The sequence below is a fragment of the Tupaia chinensis genome, unplaced genomic scaffold (genome assembly GCF_000334495.1).
Source record: "Tupaia chinensis unplaced genomic scaffold, TupChi_1.0 Scaffold000217_1, whole genome shotgun sequence".
NCBI lineage: Eukaryota > Metazoa > Chordata > Mammalia > Scandentia > Tupaiidae > Tupaia > Tupaia belangeri.
The window spans coordinates 6191811-6204733 of record NW_006159692.1 but is presented as its reverse complement, the minus strand read 5'-3'; the positions used below and the strand labels follow the sequence as shown (position 1 = coordinate 6204733).

General features: G+C 42.5%; 1 protein-coding gene across 1 annotated transcript in view; it reads left to right on the top strand.

Annotated features, from left to right (window-relative positions):
* Positions 1-3555: 3555 nt before the first annotated feature.
* The window catches only part of NOC3L (NOC3 like DNA replication regulator), a gene marked incomplete in the record, with an annotated part of 39109 nt that continues 29741 nt past the window's right edge, over positions 3556-12923 (top strand). The window contains 5 exon segments of the mRNA XM_027771500.1: positions 3556-3662; positions 4838-5045; positions 9119-9251; positions 11582-11739; positions 12442-12498. Coding sequence (XP_027627301.1) covers positions 3654-3662; positions 4838-5045; positions 9119-9251; positions 11582-11739; positions 12442-12498 — 565 coding nt within the window.

The following is a 12923-nucleotide window of genomic DNA, read 5'->3' as shown; positions in this document are numbered from 1 at the left end:
GTCTCAGCTGTTACAGAGTCACAAACAAAACTATAACAAATATTTTGAACTTTTTTTGTGTGTGTGTGAGAACCATGTTATGTTAGATTCCAGCATGGTAAAATCATATCACACTTCAAGTGTGACACAAGGAATTAAGAGATTATGGAAGAATTAAGATGTTTTAAGAATAAACAAGGTTGGGATGGGCAGTTAGCGTAATGGCTCTGTCGCTGGACTCCCATGTAGTCAACTGTGGTTCGTGTCCCAGACCCAGTGGCTTAAAACTCATGCCGGGCGCGTGTACGTGCGTGCCCAAGATCCCGAGAGGAGAATGGAGGAGAAGGGATTGCGGCGTGGCCATCTCCCCCTGGAGGGTGATTTCTCACTTTCTGTCTCTCTGTCTCTGTCTGTCTGGCGAGCGCACGCACCCCTATAGCAAAAACCTCTCCAAAAAAAAAAAAAAAAAGAACAAGGTCTAGGGTGCACAGTTGAAACGTAGGGCAGATTACTGAGATGTCAGATGGCAAAATTATTCTTTGTCATGACACAAACTACATCTTCTAGCTCGTAGTAAGGCTTTATCACTTTGTTCCACTTCTCAGGTATCCCTTTGCAAGAGACTAGGACACATCGTACCAAATAAAAATTGATGCCATGGTAAAATTAGCCTCAGGATCTTCCTCAACTTCTACATCCATGACGAACAGCCACATTCCCTGGTACTGTTTTTCTCTTGCCTGAAATATCCTTGCTATTCCTTCAAAAACCAGATTAAAGCCGCTTGTTTCTATGAAAAAAAAAAAAAAACTAGACAAAAAAATTCCCAATTGGGAATTCTGTATTTGAACATTATCTTTAAAACTCAGTATTTTGAAACTTTGAAAGTTGTTTATTAACTGTCAAGAACTATGGAGTTATGAGCAAAAATTTTTTGCTATGTAAATGTTTATGGGAAAATGTAAAAATAAAGAAGGAAATGATTAAAAAAAAAAAAAAGAAGTAAGATTAGTGACCAACAGATGGCATAATGGTTATGTTGCGGGACTCCCACAGTTAACTGCAGTTTGAGTCCTGGACTTGGTGACTTTAAACTCATGCTGGGCACCTGTGCATATGTGCCCAAGATCCCAAGAGAAGAACGGAAAAGGAATTGCAGCATGGCCATTGCCCCTGGGAGGGTGGGGATGGTTTCTTGCTTTCTGTCGCTGTTTCTGTCTCTCCAGCAAGTGCGCACGCCCTATAGCAAAAATCTTTCTTTACAAAAACAAAGAAACCAGTAAGAGTAAATTAGTAGGACTCGTGTAAACTTCCTTTTTTGTTTGCTTTTAAACAATAGCGTGCTCAAACTCAAGATGGAAGAGATGCAGCTTGGCAAGATTTCCTTAAAAGTGATCCAGAGATTTTTAGCTGATTATTACTTAAAATGGGCCAAGAGTATGACATAGTTCCTAAGAAAGCTAACACAGGGTTGGGCTGTGAGAAGTGGTGACACCAGAGAAAACATTACTTTTCCTGGAACTGGAGACAAGCGGATAGCGTGCTCAAACTCAAGATGGAAGAGATGCAGCTTGGCAAGATTTCCTTAAAAGTGATCCAGAGATTTTTAGCTGATTATTACTTAAAATGGGCCAAGAGTATGACATAGTTCCTAAGAAAGCTAACACAGGGTTGGGCTGTGAGAAGTGGTGACACCAGAGAAAACATTACTTTTCCTGGAACTGGAGACAAGCGGAGAAGGAGAAATACAAAACAGCAATTAAAAGGAAACAAGGTTTTCAGAATAAATTAGAAAGCTAGAAGAGTTTTGAATGTATTTATAGGCCGATCTATTTTGAAAGAGCCCAGGAGAGAAGGGATCATGAATGACTCAAGAGTCTAAGGAAGCTGGGAGGAGGTGGTTTTGAACTGGAAGGAGGACGCCTTGTCCTGGGAGACTGCAGGGAAGGCGGGAAGGTTGGGAGTGACTACGTGGTATGCTTGGAAAGGAATTCAGGCACTGGGAAGAGCTCAGGCTGATGTTTTCAATTTGTTCGATGAAACAATACTCCAGTGGGACAAGTTCTGCTATTTCTGAGATTCTGAGTGGAGAGAAAGCAAAGGGGAAGGAAGTTGAAAGAAGGGTGGAAGGGGCATGCTGGATGGGGGACTCTTGGTCTCCAAGGTGGCTACGGAGTGGCAGGTTTCTTCTCAATTTAAGATTGCACACTAGCCAGGGCACTCAGAGCCCTTCCACTCTGATGGCCTTTCTCACCTGCTAGGATGGCCAGGCTGGATCCAGTGGCAAGGTCTTTGTCTAACAGTCATAGACTCCTTTTCCTACTTTTAAAAATAACTTCAAGTAGTGGGAACCAGCAGTTAGCGTAATGGCTATGTCGCTAGACTCCCACGTAGTCGACCGCGGTTCGTGTCCCGACCCGGTGGCTTAGAACTCACGCCGGGCGCGTGTGCGTTCGTGCCCAAGATCCCGAGAGGAGAATGGAGGAGAAGTGATTGCTGCATGACCATCCCCCCTGGGGGGTGATTTCTCGCTTTCTGTCTCTATGTCTCTCTCTGTCTGTCTGGCGAGCGCACGCGCCCTATAGCGAAAATCTCTCCCCAAAAAACAAAAACAAAACCAAAAGCCTCAAGTAGAATTCTTAAATTTATTCAGGAAAAAGAGCCTCAGCGAGGCAAGCATTTTTAAAAAACATTTTTAAAGAATTATTTAATTTTATTTATTCATTTATTTATTTTTTATTTGACGGCAGAGAGAGAAAGAAAGAGAGAGAGACAGAAAGTGAGAAAGCAAGCCATCAGGTCCAAGACTCCACCTGTGGTCAACCACGTGGGCGTGTCCAGCGTCCCAACCACCACGCCACCTGCTGGTCCCTGAGGCAAGCGTTTTGGAAAATATATTCTTGAATAAATCTTCCTGTTCAAATGAATGTCTGGTGGAATTACTAAGCAGATAGTAGTTTACTCACAGGCGACATTTGTAAAATTCTGACATGCAGATGACTCTCATGCAGACAGTGGTTCAAGTTGAAGCAAAAAAGAATTTCAAGAATCAGACTTTGGAGTGACAAGTCTTGATGAGAAAGTCGCTTTCCCACGAACACGCCCAGAATGCCCGTCCAGGTGCGGGCATTACACAAAAGGAACACGCCTCTCTCTGCCTTCAAGACTTCAGGGGAAAAGGTCTACAAAAAGCAGCACCCGTGCGGAGATGAGAGCAGTGACACGAAGCGGCTCAGAACGCACTGGGGATTAAATCCCAAGCCCTCTCGTTCTCAGAGCTGAGCCCGATTTCCCCAGGACTTCAGAAGAACGCGGCGAGAGGCACAGATTGGACTCGGAGAACCTCGTAAAGCACGAGCCTGCGTCCCCCGACAGCCGCCCCCCGACCCCAGCGCCTCTCGGGGGTCTCCGCCGCGCGCACGCCGGGACCCCCCCGCCCCGAACCGCGAGACCGTCACCGCGCAAGGGCGCGCGCCCAATGCTGCCCTCGGAAGTCCCGCCCCCACTTCCGGCGTCAGAAAATGGGGCGGGGCTGGAGGCAGCTTCCGGCTCCCGGAGTGTTCGGGGCCCACGCACGAGTGTCGGGGCTCCAGCACGTGTGTCGCTCTTCGGGAATCTCGGGTCACTCCCGCCCCTGGTGAATTTGTCCGCTGGGACTCCCTTCAGGCCCAAGGATGAAGGCGGTAAGTGCTCTCAGAAGCCGCATCCTGGGGCTTAGGACCTCTGGTTGGCACAGTCGCTGCCTGGGTTCGCTTTTTGGCAGCTTTTCGTGCTCGTGGAAGGGGCGGTGGCCTAGATTTGGGGTTCCCAGCGGGCTCTCCGCGCTCAGCTCTCCGGTCCTTGAGACCCAGCGCATCCTGCTGTGCGCGCTGGGCTTCTGGGGGCCGCGATGAGACTAGTAGGGAGTCTTGCATCCGCAGGATTCAGGCTGTGAGGGGTTCTTCGAGATCATATTTCGAGCACTTGTTCTACTAATGACAGCAGTGTCCTGCCCTCATTGAGTTTATGACGTGAGCATTGGGATCGAGACATACTCGTTTTCCCTCAAATGGCAGGAGATAGGGTAGCAAGTGACTTGCTGTAGTTCTTACATAAAATTAGATTTGGATTTCTGTTCAGGGATTTGGATTTCTGAATGAGGGGTCCCCAGAAGGAGAGGTGGAATGCAAAGGTGAGTTCAATTTTGTCCTCCTTAGTTTAGGGGTCTTTGGCAGATCGCAGACCCTGTCTGAATCAGTCACTACTCAAGTTGTAGGTAAGTTGTTGGAGGACTTTGTAAACGTTTATTGATGTCTGTTCTCATTAAAGACCGCCAGTATCGTGCTCTGAATGTGTTAAACTGCAGGTGTTACACTAGCCCTGATTAACCACTTACACTAGATCAGTGGTTCTTAACCTTCTTTGGGATCTTAGACCCTTTTGAGTAGCTGTTGATTGTGGTCTCAGGAAGATTTCCACCATAGGTTGAGTAACAGTTGTGTTGGTGCCATTCTGTAGGATTGATGCTGCAGGGTTGTGGGTTTTTTTTTTTTTTTTTTTCAGGTTATTTTGACTCTGTTTATCGTTTTTTAAAATTTGACCAGAGAGAGACAGAGAGAGGGAAAGCAAGAAGGCAAGCTGCCAGGTCTGGGACTCAAACTATGATTGGACATGTGGGAGTCCAGTGCTTTAACCACCAGGCCACCTACCGGCCATCTGTAGTTTGATTTTAGTTCCTACATGTAAAAAGCAATACTGTGAGACATTAAAATTGTGGATTTGGTTTGATGAAATATATAATCAATTCTCTTTAACCTGCTTTTAAAAATAAAATAGGTCAATTATCTGAGTCTGTCTTGCCTCTTCTGTTGTTTTCTAGAGAAGAAATAAAAAGCAGGTCCCAAGCTTTCGCAAGTTGCTAAAAACTAGTAAAGTCAAACTTGAAAACAAGCTAAAAAACAAGCAGTTTAAACAGCAAAGCACCCTCAAGAAATACCGAAAAGAGCAGAGAAAACTAAGGCAAGCTGTGAAAGATGCGGTGTCTAAGAAACCAGTTCCTCTGGAGGACCCAAAGGACAAACGACCAGGTAATTATGAAAGCATTCATGTATTCTAGTTTCTGTTGATGTATTCCCAAATGGTCTTCATGGAAATAACTTTGTCTTCTAGTTATCATTCTTTGGTTTTGTTTACATTTTTCTGCCAGGGGGTGTACTTACAGGACAGAGAGACAGGAAAAGTGAGAAATCACTCTCCCTCTGGGGGGATGGCACACAGCAGTCCCCTTTCCATTCTCCTCTTGCAATTTGGGGCTTGCACGCACATATGCCTGGTATGATTTTCAGGCCACTGGGTCTGGGACTTGAACTGCACAGCCAACCATGTGGGGTCCAGCACCTTAACCTCCACGCCACCTGCCGGCCCTGGAGTCATTATTTCAGTTCTCAGATCTATGTGAGAATAGATAAGCATAGTAGTCCTATGTGCTTTACCATAATATGAGAGAAGATTTTAGTATTTGTTGTAAGAAAAAAATGAGCCTCGGCTTTTAGTGTGTCTGGAAAGCAGAGCTGAAGAGTCACTACTTGGGAAAACAAACTCAGAGTAGGCGTGTAAATAAATGTGGGCACCATCCTGTTGCTGCCGTCTTCCCGTTCCCTGCCCATTAGCTTGGGTAAGAACATTGCCTTTCCCTGATGGATCCCTTACAGTGTTGTTAAGGTATGTTGCTTTTTCTAATCCCCCCATACACACACACACTTGGAAACTGGAGTGAAATTGAGCCATGAGTGTCAAGATTATTCTTTTGTAAAACTAAATTGCAAGTCTTCAAAAGAGGTAAGGAATATGACTACTTGAGTCAGACCAGTTCTTCTGAAACTTTAGTGGTACTTTGAGGGGTATTCATATATGACTGTATCTAATTATTAAATAAATATTTAGTCTTCTCATCTCCATTTCATTCTCTTAATCTTGACATATTTATCTGATCTCTTGCCAGTATAGTATTGTGACATATAAAAGGGGGGGCAGCAGGTGGTGTAGTGAATAAAGCACTGGACTCCTACATGACTGATCGTGGTTTGAATCCTGGACTATGAAGCTCGAAGCCCATACTAGACATGCGTGCATATGTGCCCAGTGTCCCAGAAGGAGAAGGGACTGTGGCATGGCCATACCTCCTGGAGGGTGATTTCTCACTTTCCCTCTCATTGTCTCTGTCTCACTCCAGTGAACACATGTGATCTATGGCAAAAACCTTAAAAAACTCACAAAAGGCCATTGTACCAGAAGCTAGGAAACTTGGGCTTTTCTCTTGACTTTGTTATTAATTGTGTTACCTTGTTCAGTCACTTACTCTCTAAGTACTTTTTATCTATAAAATGTAAGATGGTTGAATTAGTTTCTTTAAAAAGAGTTATTTGATTGATTAGTTTTAAATTTGATGCATTCAAATGAGAGAGAGAGAGAAAAGAGAGAAAGAGAAAGCAAGCCGCCAGGTCTGGGACTTGAACTGCAGTCAGCCATGTGCAAGTCCAGTGTCTTAACTACCATGCCACCTGCTCGCTTTGCATTAGATGTAGTTTACTTTTTAAGGTCTTTTCTAAGTTTTGGTAGAATTAAAATCTTGATGCTTTAATAGTTATATATTAGAAATAAAAGCAAAGAATTTCTTCGTCTTAAATATTCAGCATCTCAATGAAGTCTAGCAGTAGTTGGATATAAAGGGGTATAAGATTGGGTCAGGAGGTGGCATGGTGGCTAAAGCACGAGATTTCTTCATGGCTGACCACAGTTCCAGTTCCAGCGGCTTGAAAATCAGCAAATAAATACATAAATAATTTTTTTTGAGAGGTTTTTGCTATAGGACATGTGTGCTCACCAGAAAGACAGAGACAGAGAGACAGAAAGCGAGAAATCACCCCCTAGGGGGCACGGCCATGCCACAGTCCCTTCTCTTCCATTCTCCTCTCGGGATCTTGGGCACGCACGCACATGTGCCTGGCGTGAGTTTAAGCCACTGGGTCCAGGACTTGATCTGCAGTGGACTACATGGGAGTCCAGTGACATAGCCATTGCACCAGCTGCTGGTCCCAAAATAAATATATGTTTAAAAGAAGAATTTTAAAAAAAGAATATTTAGATTTAATTGAAAGATCTGACTTAGAAAAAATAGTTTGGGGAATTGTCAGCATATGATGGTAATAGGAGCCCTAGACTTGGATAAAGTCACCATGGAGACTGTATAGCGTGAGGATAAGACAACCTAGGACAGAATTTTAAGGAACCCCAACATTTACAAATTAGGTAGAGGAAGAGAACATTTGCTAAGATTATACGTATACTTGACTGTTCATTACAATACAGTTAATACTGGCAAAGAAACCCAAAAACCCAAACCCCAAAATAATCAAAATGGTCATCAGTAATGAATTATTACAATAAATGAAGTATACATATTATGGAATACTGTCTAGCTGTGAAAACTGAGATTGAGCTATATTCTATCTGTATGATCTCTTATTTATGCAGCAAATAATATGGTTACCATCACTTCCTACTTTCTTCCCTTAGTTCTTTACATTTTTTGGGCAGCTGCATATTTTTCTTTCACATAGAAGTTCATCTAACCAGTAATAGAATTATCTTAAATTTTGGTAAGACATTGACAGATTACCTGCTTTTAAATGACTTGGCCATATTTAGGTGCTAACGTGAAGTCCGTAGATTGGAGAAATTGAAGGTGTTCAGGAGAGAGAGGCTAACATCATAGAACAAGGTGATTGAAGGTAATAGTTTTGGGGATCCAGAGCATAGGAGGGAGAGACACCTTTTCCTTTCCCTCGTAAAGAGTGAAGTAGGGTCCACAGATTTAACACAACTGGACCACATGGGAAAGGTCATGGGATTGCATCCTAGGATCTTCTAGAACATGCCAAGTACATGTACATGTGCCCTGATCTGGGCTGGCTGAATGTGGAGGTGAACATGGCATGACAACCCTGTTGTGAGTGTGCCTCTTTCTCTCTCATTAGAAGAAATGAAATGAATAAAGTTTGAAAAGAGACAAAAAAGGGAAAGATGGACACAAGTGCTATTGAATTTGCTATGAGAAGTTGAAGGAGTGTCTACCTTACATATTCTTTTCTCAGTGAAGTAGGCAGCCAGGTCTTGATTATTATAAAGTGAGGTAAGTGATGGGGTTAGACATGTGATGGCAGATAAAGGGTTTGAAAAGGTTCCTGATGGAAGAGAAAGCTGATCACGGACACAAAATGATTGGTGGTACGTTTGAGGAATGGAAAGCTCACCTAGAGTTGACGGAGTTCCATCTGTGCAGCGTGTGCATTTATGTAGCAGTATTCACCAATCTTTGTGGGGTGAGGAAGAATCAGAAGTTCTGTTAGGGAGTAAGGTTGTCTTGTTTTTAGTTGTATCCTGAGCACTTAGATCAGTGTCTGGCACTTAGTTGGCATTTTTTTTTTTATAAATAGGTGGAAAAATCAAGAGCCAGAAGTGAGCAGAGAGAAAAGTTAGAATTGTCTGTAGTTGGGGTTTTGTTAGGTCTGAATGTCAGAAGTGTAGAAAAGTAGTTGAGGATATTGGTAAGAAAGTAGTCAAAGTGATTACATGCAATCTAAGTGAGGGATTAAAGACAGAACACGGTAGAAAGTAGAAAGATGAAAGGATTGAAGATCTGTAGAAGTCCAAGTGGAAGGAACTGAATGAGAGCTTGAAGGACAAAGTGTTGTGGTCAGAGAGCGGGGCGATCATCAGGGCCAGGGATGTGGCCCTGCTAGTGCGTGGCTGATGTGGAATGGAAATGAAAGTCGCTGTAGATGAGAACGAGCAAGGGGCTAAGTTATTGCTTCTTAAATGCCTTGAAAGGCATTTCAGTATATGTGAGACATTTATGTTTTGGTTGGTGACAATGACCTGGGAGTGCTCTTGACATTTAACTTTTAGGAGCAGAGATGCCTAGTTCAGGACACTTCAGGACAAGAAAGAATTGTCCTTGCTGACATAACCTGCTGTGCTCCTATTTGTAAACACGAGTTTAAGGTATTAGATAAAACATAAGCTTTTCCTATTGTACACACAAAAATGCAGTGTTCTGTATCTCTATTGTTTCTGATTTTTCTTTTTTTGTGTGGAATAGGTAAAAGGGTTGAGAGGGAAGAAGAGGAAGAAGAGGAAGCTCTTCCTTTAGATATGATGGATGAAGATGACTTACAGTTAATGAAGGATTTAGGACAAAGAGCATCTTTTCTAACGAGAGATCTTTCTTCTAGGTAATACTTCATTTGGGTTATATTCATTCACATCCTCTCAGTGCTAAAACTTGGTTCTGAATTTTATTAGTGTTTAGTTTAGTTATTTCACGATGTCCATCTCTTATTTTTTATTTTTTTACGAGAGATTTTTGCTATAGGGGTGCATGTGCTCGCTGGAGAGGCAGACAAAGAGACAAAGCGAGAAATTGCCCCTCAGTGGGGATGCCCATACTGCAATCCCTTCTCCTCCATTCTCTGTCAGGATCGGGAGCATGCCCACACACGCTCTTGCGTGAAGTTTAAGCCACCGCGTCTGGGACTCCAACCATAGTCAACTATACGCTGGGACTCCAGTGATGTAACCATTACGCCTTCTGCTGGTCTTGACTTTTAATTCTTTTAAAAAAAATGTTCAGAGTGCATTTGCACTTGCCAAAGTCCGGTTGTGTGTGTGTGTGTGTGTGTGTGTGTGTGAGAGAGAGAGAGAGAGAGAGAGGGGAAATACCCCCCAACAGGGCATGGTCATGCCACAGTGAAGTCCTGTTTTTCTCCTCTTTTTTATTCTCTCAGGATGTTGGGCATACTTGCGCCTGGTGTGTTTTTCAAGTTGGGACTGGAACCACTGTTGGCCACATGGGATCTGGCTTTCTGTGCACAGCACTTGTCCCTGGCCCTGTAGGATAGTGGCTAAGTTGATTAGAGTAGATCTACTTAGAGTAGATCTTCATTTCTTTTAAGTCGGAGTAGTGAAGTAGACTAAATGAGGGAAGAATGTTTTTCTTACTGTGAGGCATCCGCAGACTAGTCCTGAGTTCTTCATGACCGTCAACTCAATCCTCGTTATCCTGTTAGGTAGGTGTTAGTTCCATTGCCAGAGAGGAAGCGGGTGTTCCTCTGTGATCACAAGTAGCACATCTGAAATTTTAACTGAGACCTTTTAAACTCTGAAGTTCATGCTGTGCCCTGAAAGATTGTGAGAAAGCATGATGTCACCCTTGGCTCTGTGTGGAATGTTCTTTTAGAGATCTTTCTTCTAGGTAATACTTCATTTGGGTTATATTCATTCACATCCTCTCAGTGCTAAAACTTGGTTCTGAATTTTATTAGTGTTTAGTTTAGTTATTTCACGATGTCCATCTCTTATTTTTTATTTTTTTACGAGAGATTTTTGCTATAGGGGTGCATGTGCTCGCTGGAGAGGCAGACAAAGAGACAAAGCGAGAAATTGCCCCTCAGTGGGGATGCCCATACTGCAATCCCTTCTCCTCCATTCTCTGTCAGGATCGGGAGCATGCCCACACACGCTCTTGCGTGAAGTTTAAGCCACCGCGTCTGGGACTCCAACCATAGTCAACTATACGCTGGGACTCCAGTGATGTAACCATTACGCCTTCTGCTGGTCTTGACTTTTAATTCTTTTAAAAAAAATGTTCAGAGTGCATTTGCACTTGCCAAAGAAAGGTTGTGTGTGTGTGTGTGTGTGTGTGTGTGTGAGAGAGAGAGAGAGAGAGAGAGGGGAAATACCCCCCAACAGGGCATGGTCATGCCACAGTGAAGTCCTGTTTTTCTCCTCTTTTTTATTCTCTCAGGATGTTGGGCATACTTGCGCCTGGTGTGTTTTTCAAGTTGGGACTGGAACCACTGTTGGCCACATGGGATCTGGCTTTCTGTGCACAGCACTTGTCCCTGGCCCTGTAGGATAGTGGCTAAGTTGATTAGAGTAGATCTACTTAGAGTAGATCTTCATTTCTTTTAAGTCGGAGTAGTGAAGTAGACTAAATGAGGGAAGAATGTTTTTCTTACTGTGAGGCATCCGCAGACTAGTCCTGAGTTCTTCATGACCGTCAACTCAATCCTCGTTATCCTGTTAGGTAGGTGTTAGTTCCATTGCCAGAGAGGAAGCGGGTGTTCCTCTGTGATCACAAGTAGCACATCTGAAATTTTAACTGAGACCTTTTAAACTCTGAAGTTCATGCTGTGCCCTGAAAGATTGTGAGAAAGCATGATGTCACCCTTGGCTCTGTGTGGAATGTTCTTTTGTGTGTGTGTGTGTGTGTGTGTAATGTTCTTTAAAAGGAACCTGCTGTAACTTTCACCTTCATTTTGCACCTACAGGGAAAACCAGAAATAGCTGTAATTTGAGTCTTTGTGGTAGACTGGTTACCCACTTCATGTACTGCGTTGCTATTGGAGTGCCTGTGGGGTGCCAGGCATTGGTCTACATGCTGATGTCTGTGTGCCTCTTGAAGGCTTGGCTGGTGGTTTCTTTTTCTGTACTTTTAAAATGATAGGTCTTTAGGTACCCTTATAAATATATTAAAACTGAAAATTGAATATTTTTCCTACAGTGAGCCTGTTCACGCCAAGAAACGAAAGCATGAACGCGTTATAGATAAATATGAAAAAATACCAAGAACTCTGCAAACTGCACCTGAGAAGGAACTGATTCATTTGCTTCCTATCAAAGATAAGAGTGGTATAATCCCACAGACCAGGGAGAAGCCAGGTGAATCTAATCAGCCCATAGTCTCTCCTTAGTAATTGAACATGTGTTTTATTCCATTCAGAATTTAATTTTAGTGGAGTGCAGTGATACCTATGTATATTCCCAGCTGCTTGAGAGGCTGAAGCAGGAGGATTGCAAGTTTGAGGCTAGCCTAAGCATAGTGAGACCCTGTATTTAATTTTATTTTGACTTTATTCATAATCTACGAAGTTAGGGTAGCTACAATTAGTCCTACAGCAAGCTTGATGATTTTGGCCAGAAAGACAGATGATTATTTAGGATGTGTGTTGTGTAGTGAATGCAACTGAAGCTACAAGGTTCAGGCGATTTTCTTTTAAAATAATTTTTCACCAAATTCCATCATTTCTAAAATTAGTGCATATTAACTATCAGTGATTTGACTTTTTTGTTCGTGTATCTTTTTTTGTGAGTGTGAAAAAAAACACCTGCAAAAGAGCAGAAATCAGAGATAGGAAGATACATGGTTTATCACAGCGCATGTACACCTGTGAAAATCTGGCAAGAAACAAATATTGCTAACGTCCAGAAAGTTCCCTTGTGCCCCTCAATTACTAAATATTCCCTTCCCATAAAAAGAATTAGTATCCTGAATTTTATGGTAATTGATTCTCTGCCCTTTTTAAAAATAGTTTCATACTTAAGTATATTATCTCAGCTTTAATACACATATTTTTCATATAGTTATCAATACCAAAGATGAAGATGAAGATCAAGAAGAAGAGATGGAACTTGAGGAAGGTAATAGGATGCATCTTCATTTATTTGCATAATGATATTTATGTGTTATTTGTAGGTAGATGTCTGGTATGTACATTTTAGAGTATAGCTGATTTAAAGAATTTATTTAATTTTATTTATTTATTTATTTATTTATTTTAGAGAGAGAGAGTTTTTTTTTTTTTCTATAGAGTGTATACGCTCACCAGAGACACAGAGAGAGACAGAAAACAAGAAATCACCCTCTGGAGGGATGGCTATGCCGTAATCTTTTCTCTTCCATTCTCCTTTCGGGATTTTGGGTGCACATATATGCACCCGGTGTGAACTTTAAGCTTCTGGGTCCAGGATTTGAACCACGGTTGACTACATGAGAGTCCAGTGATATAACCATTACACCATCTCCTGGTCCCTTAATTCTTTTTTTTTTTTTTTTTGGAGAGTTT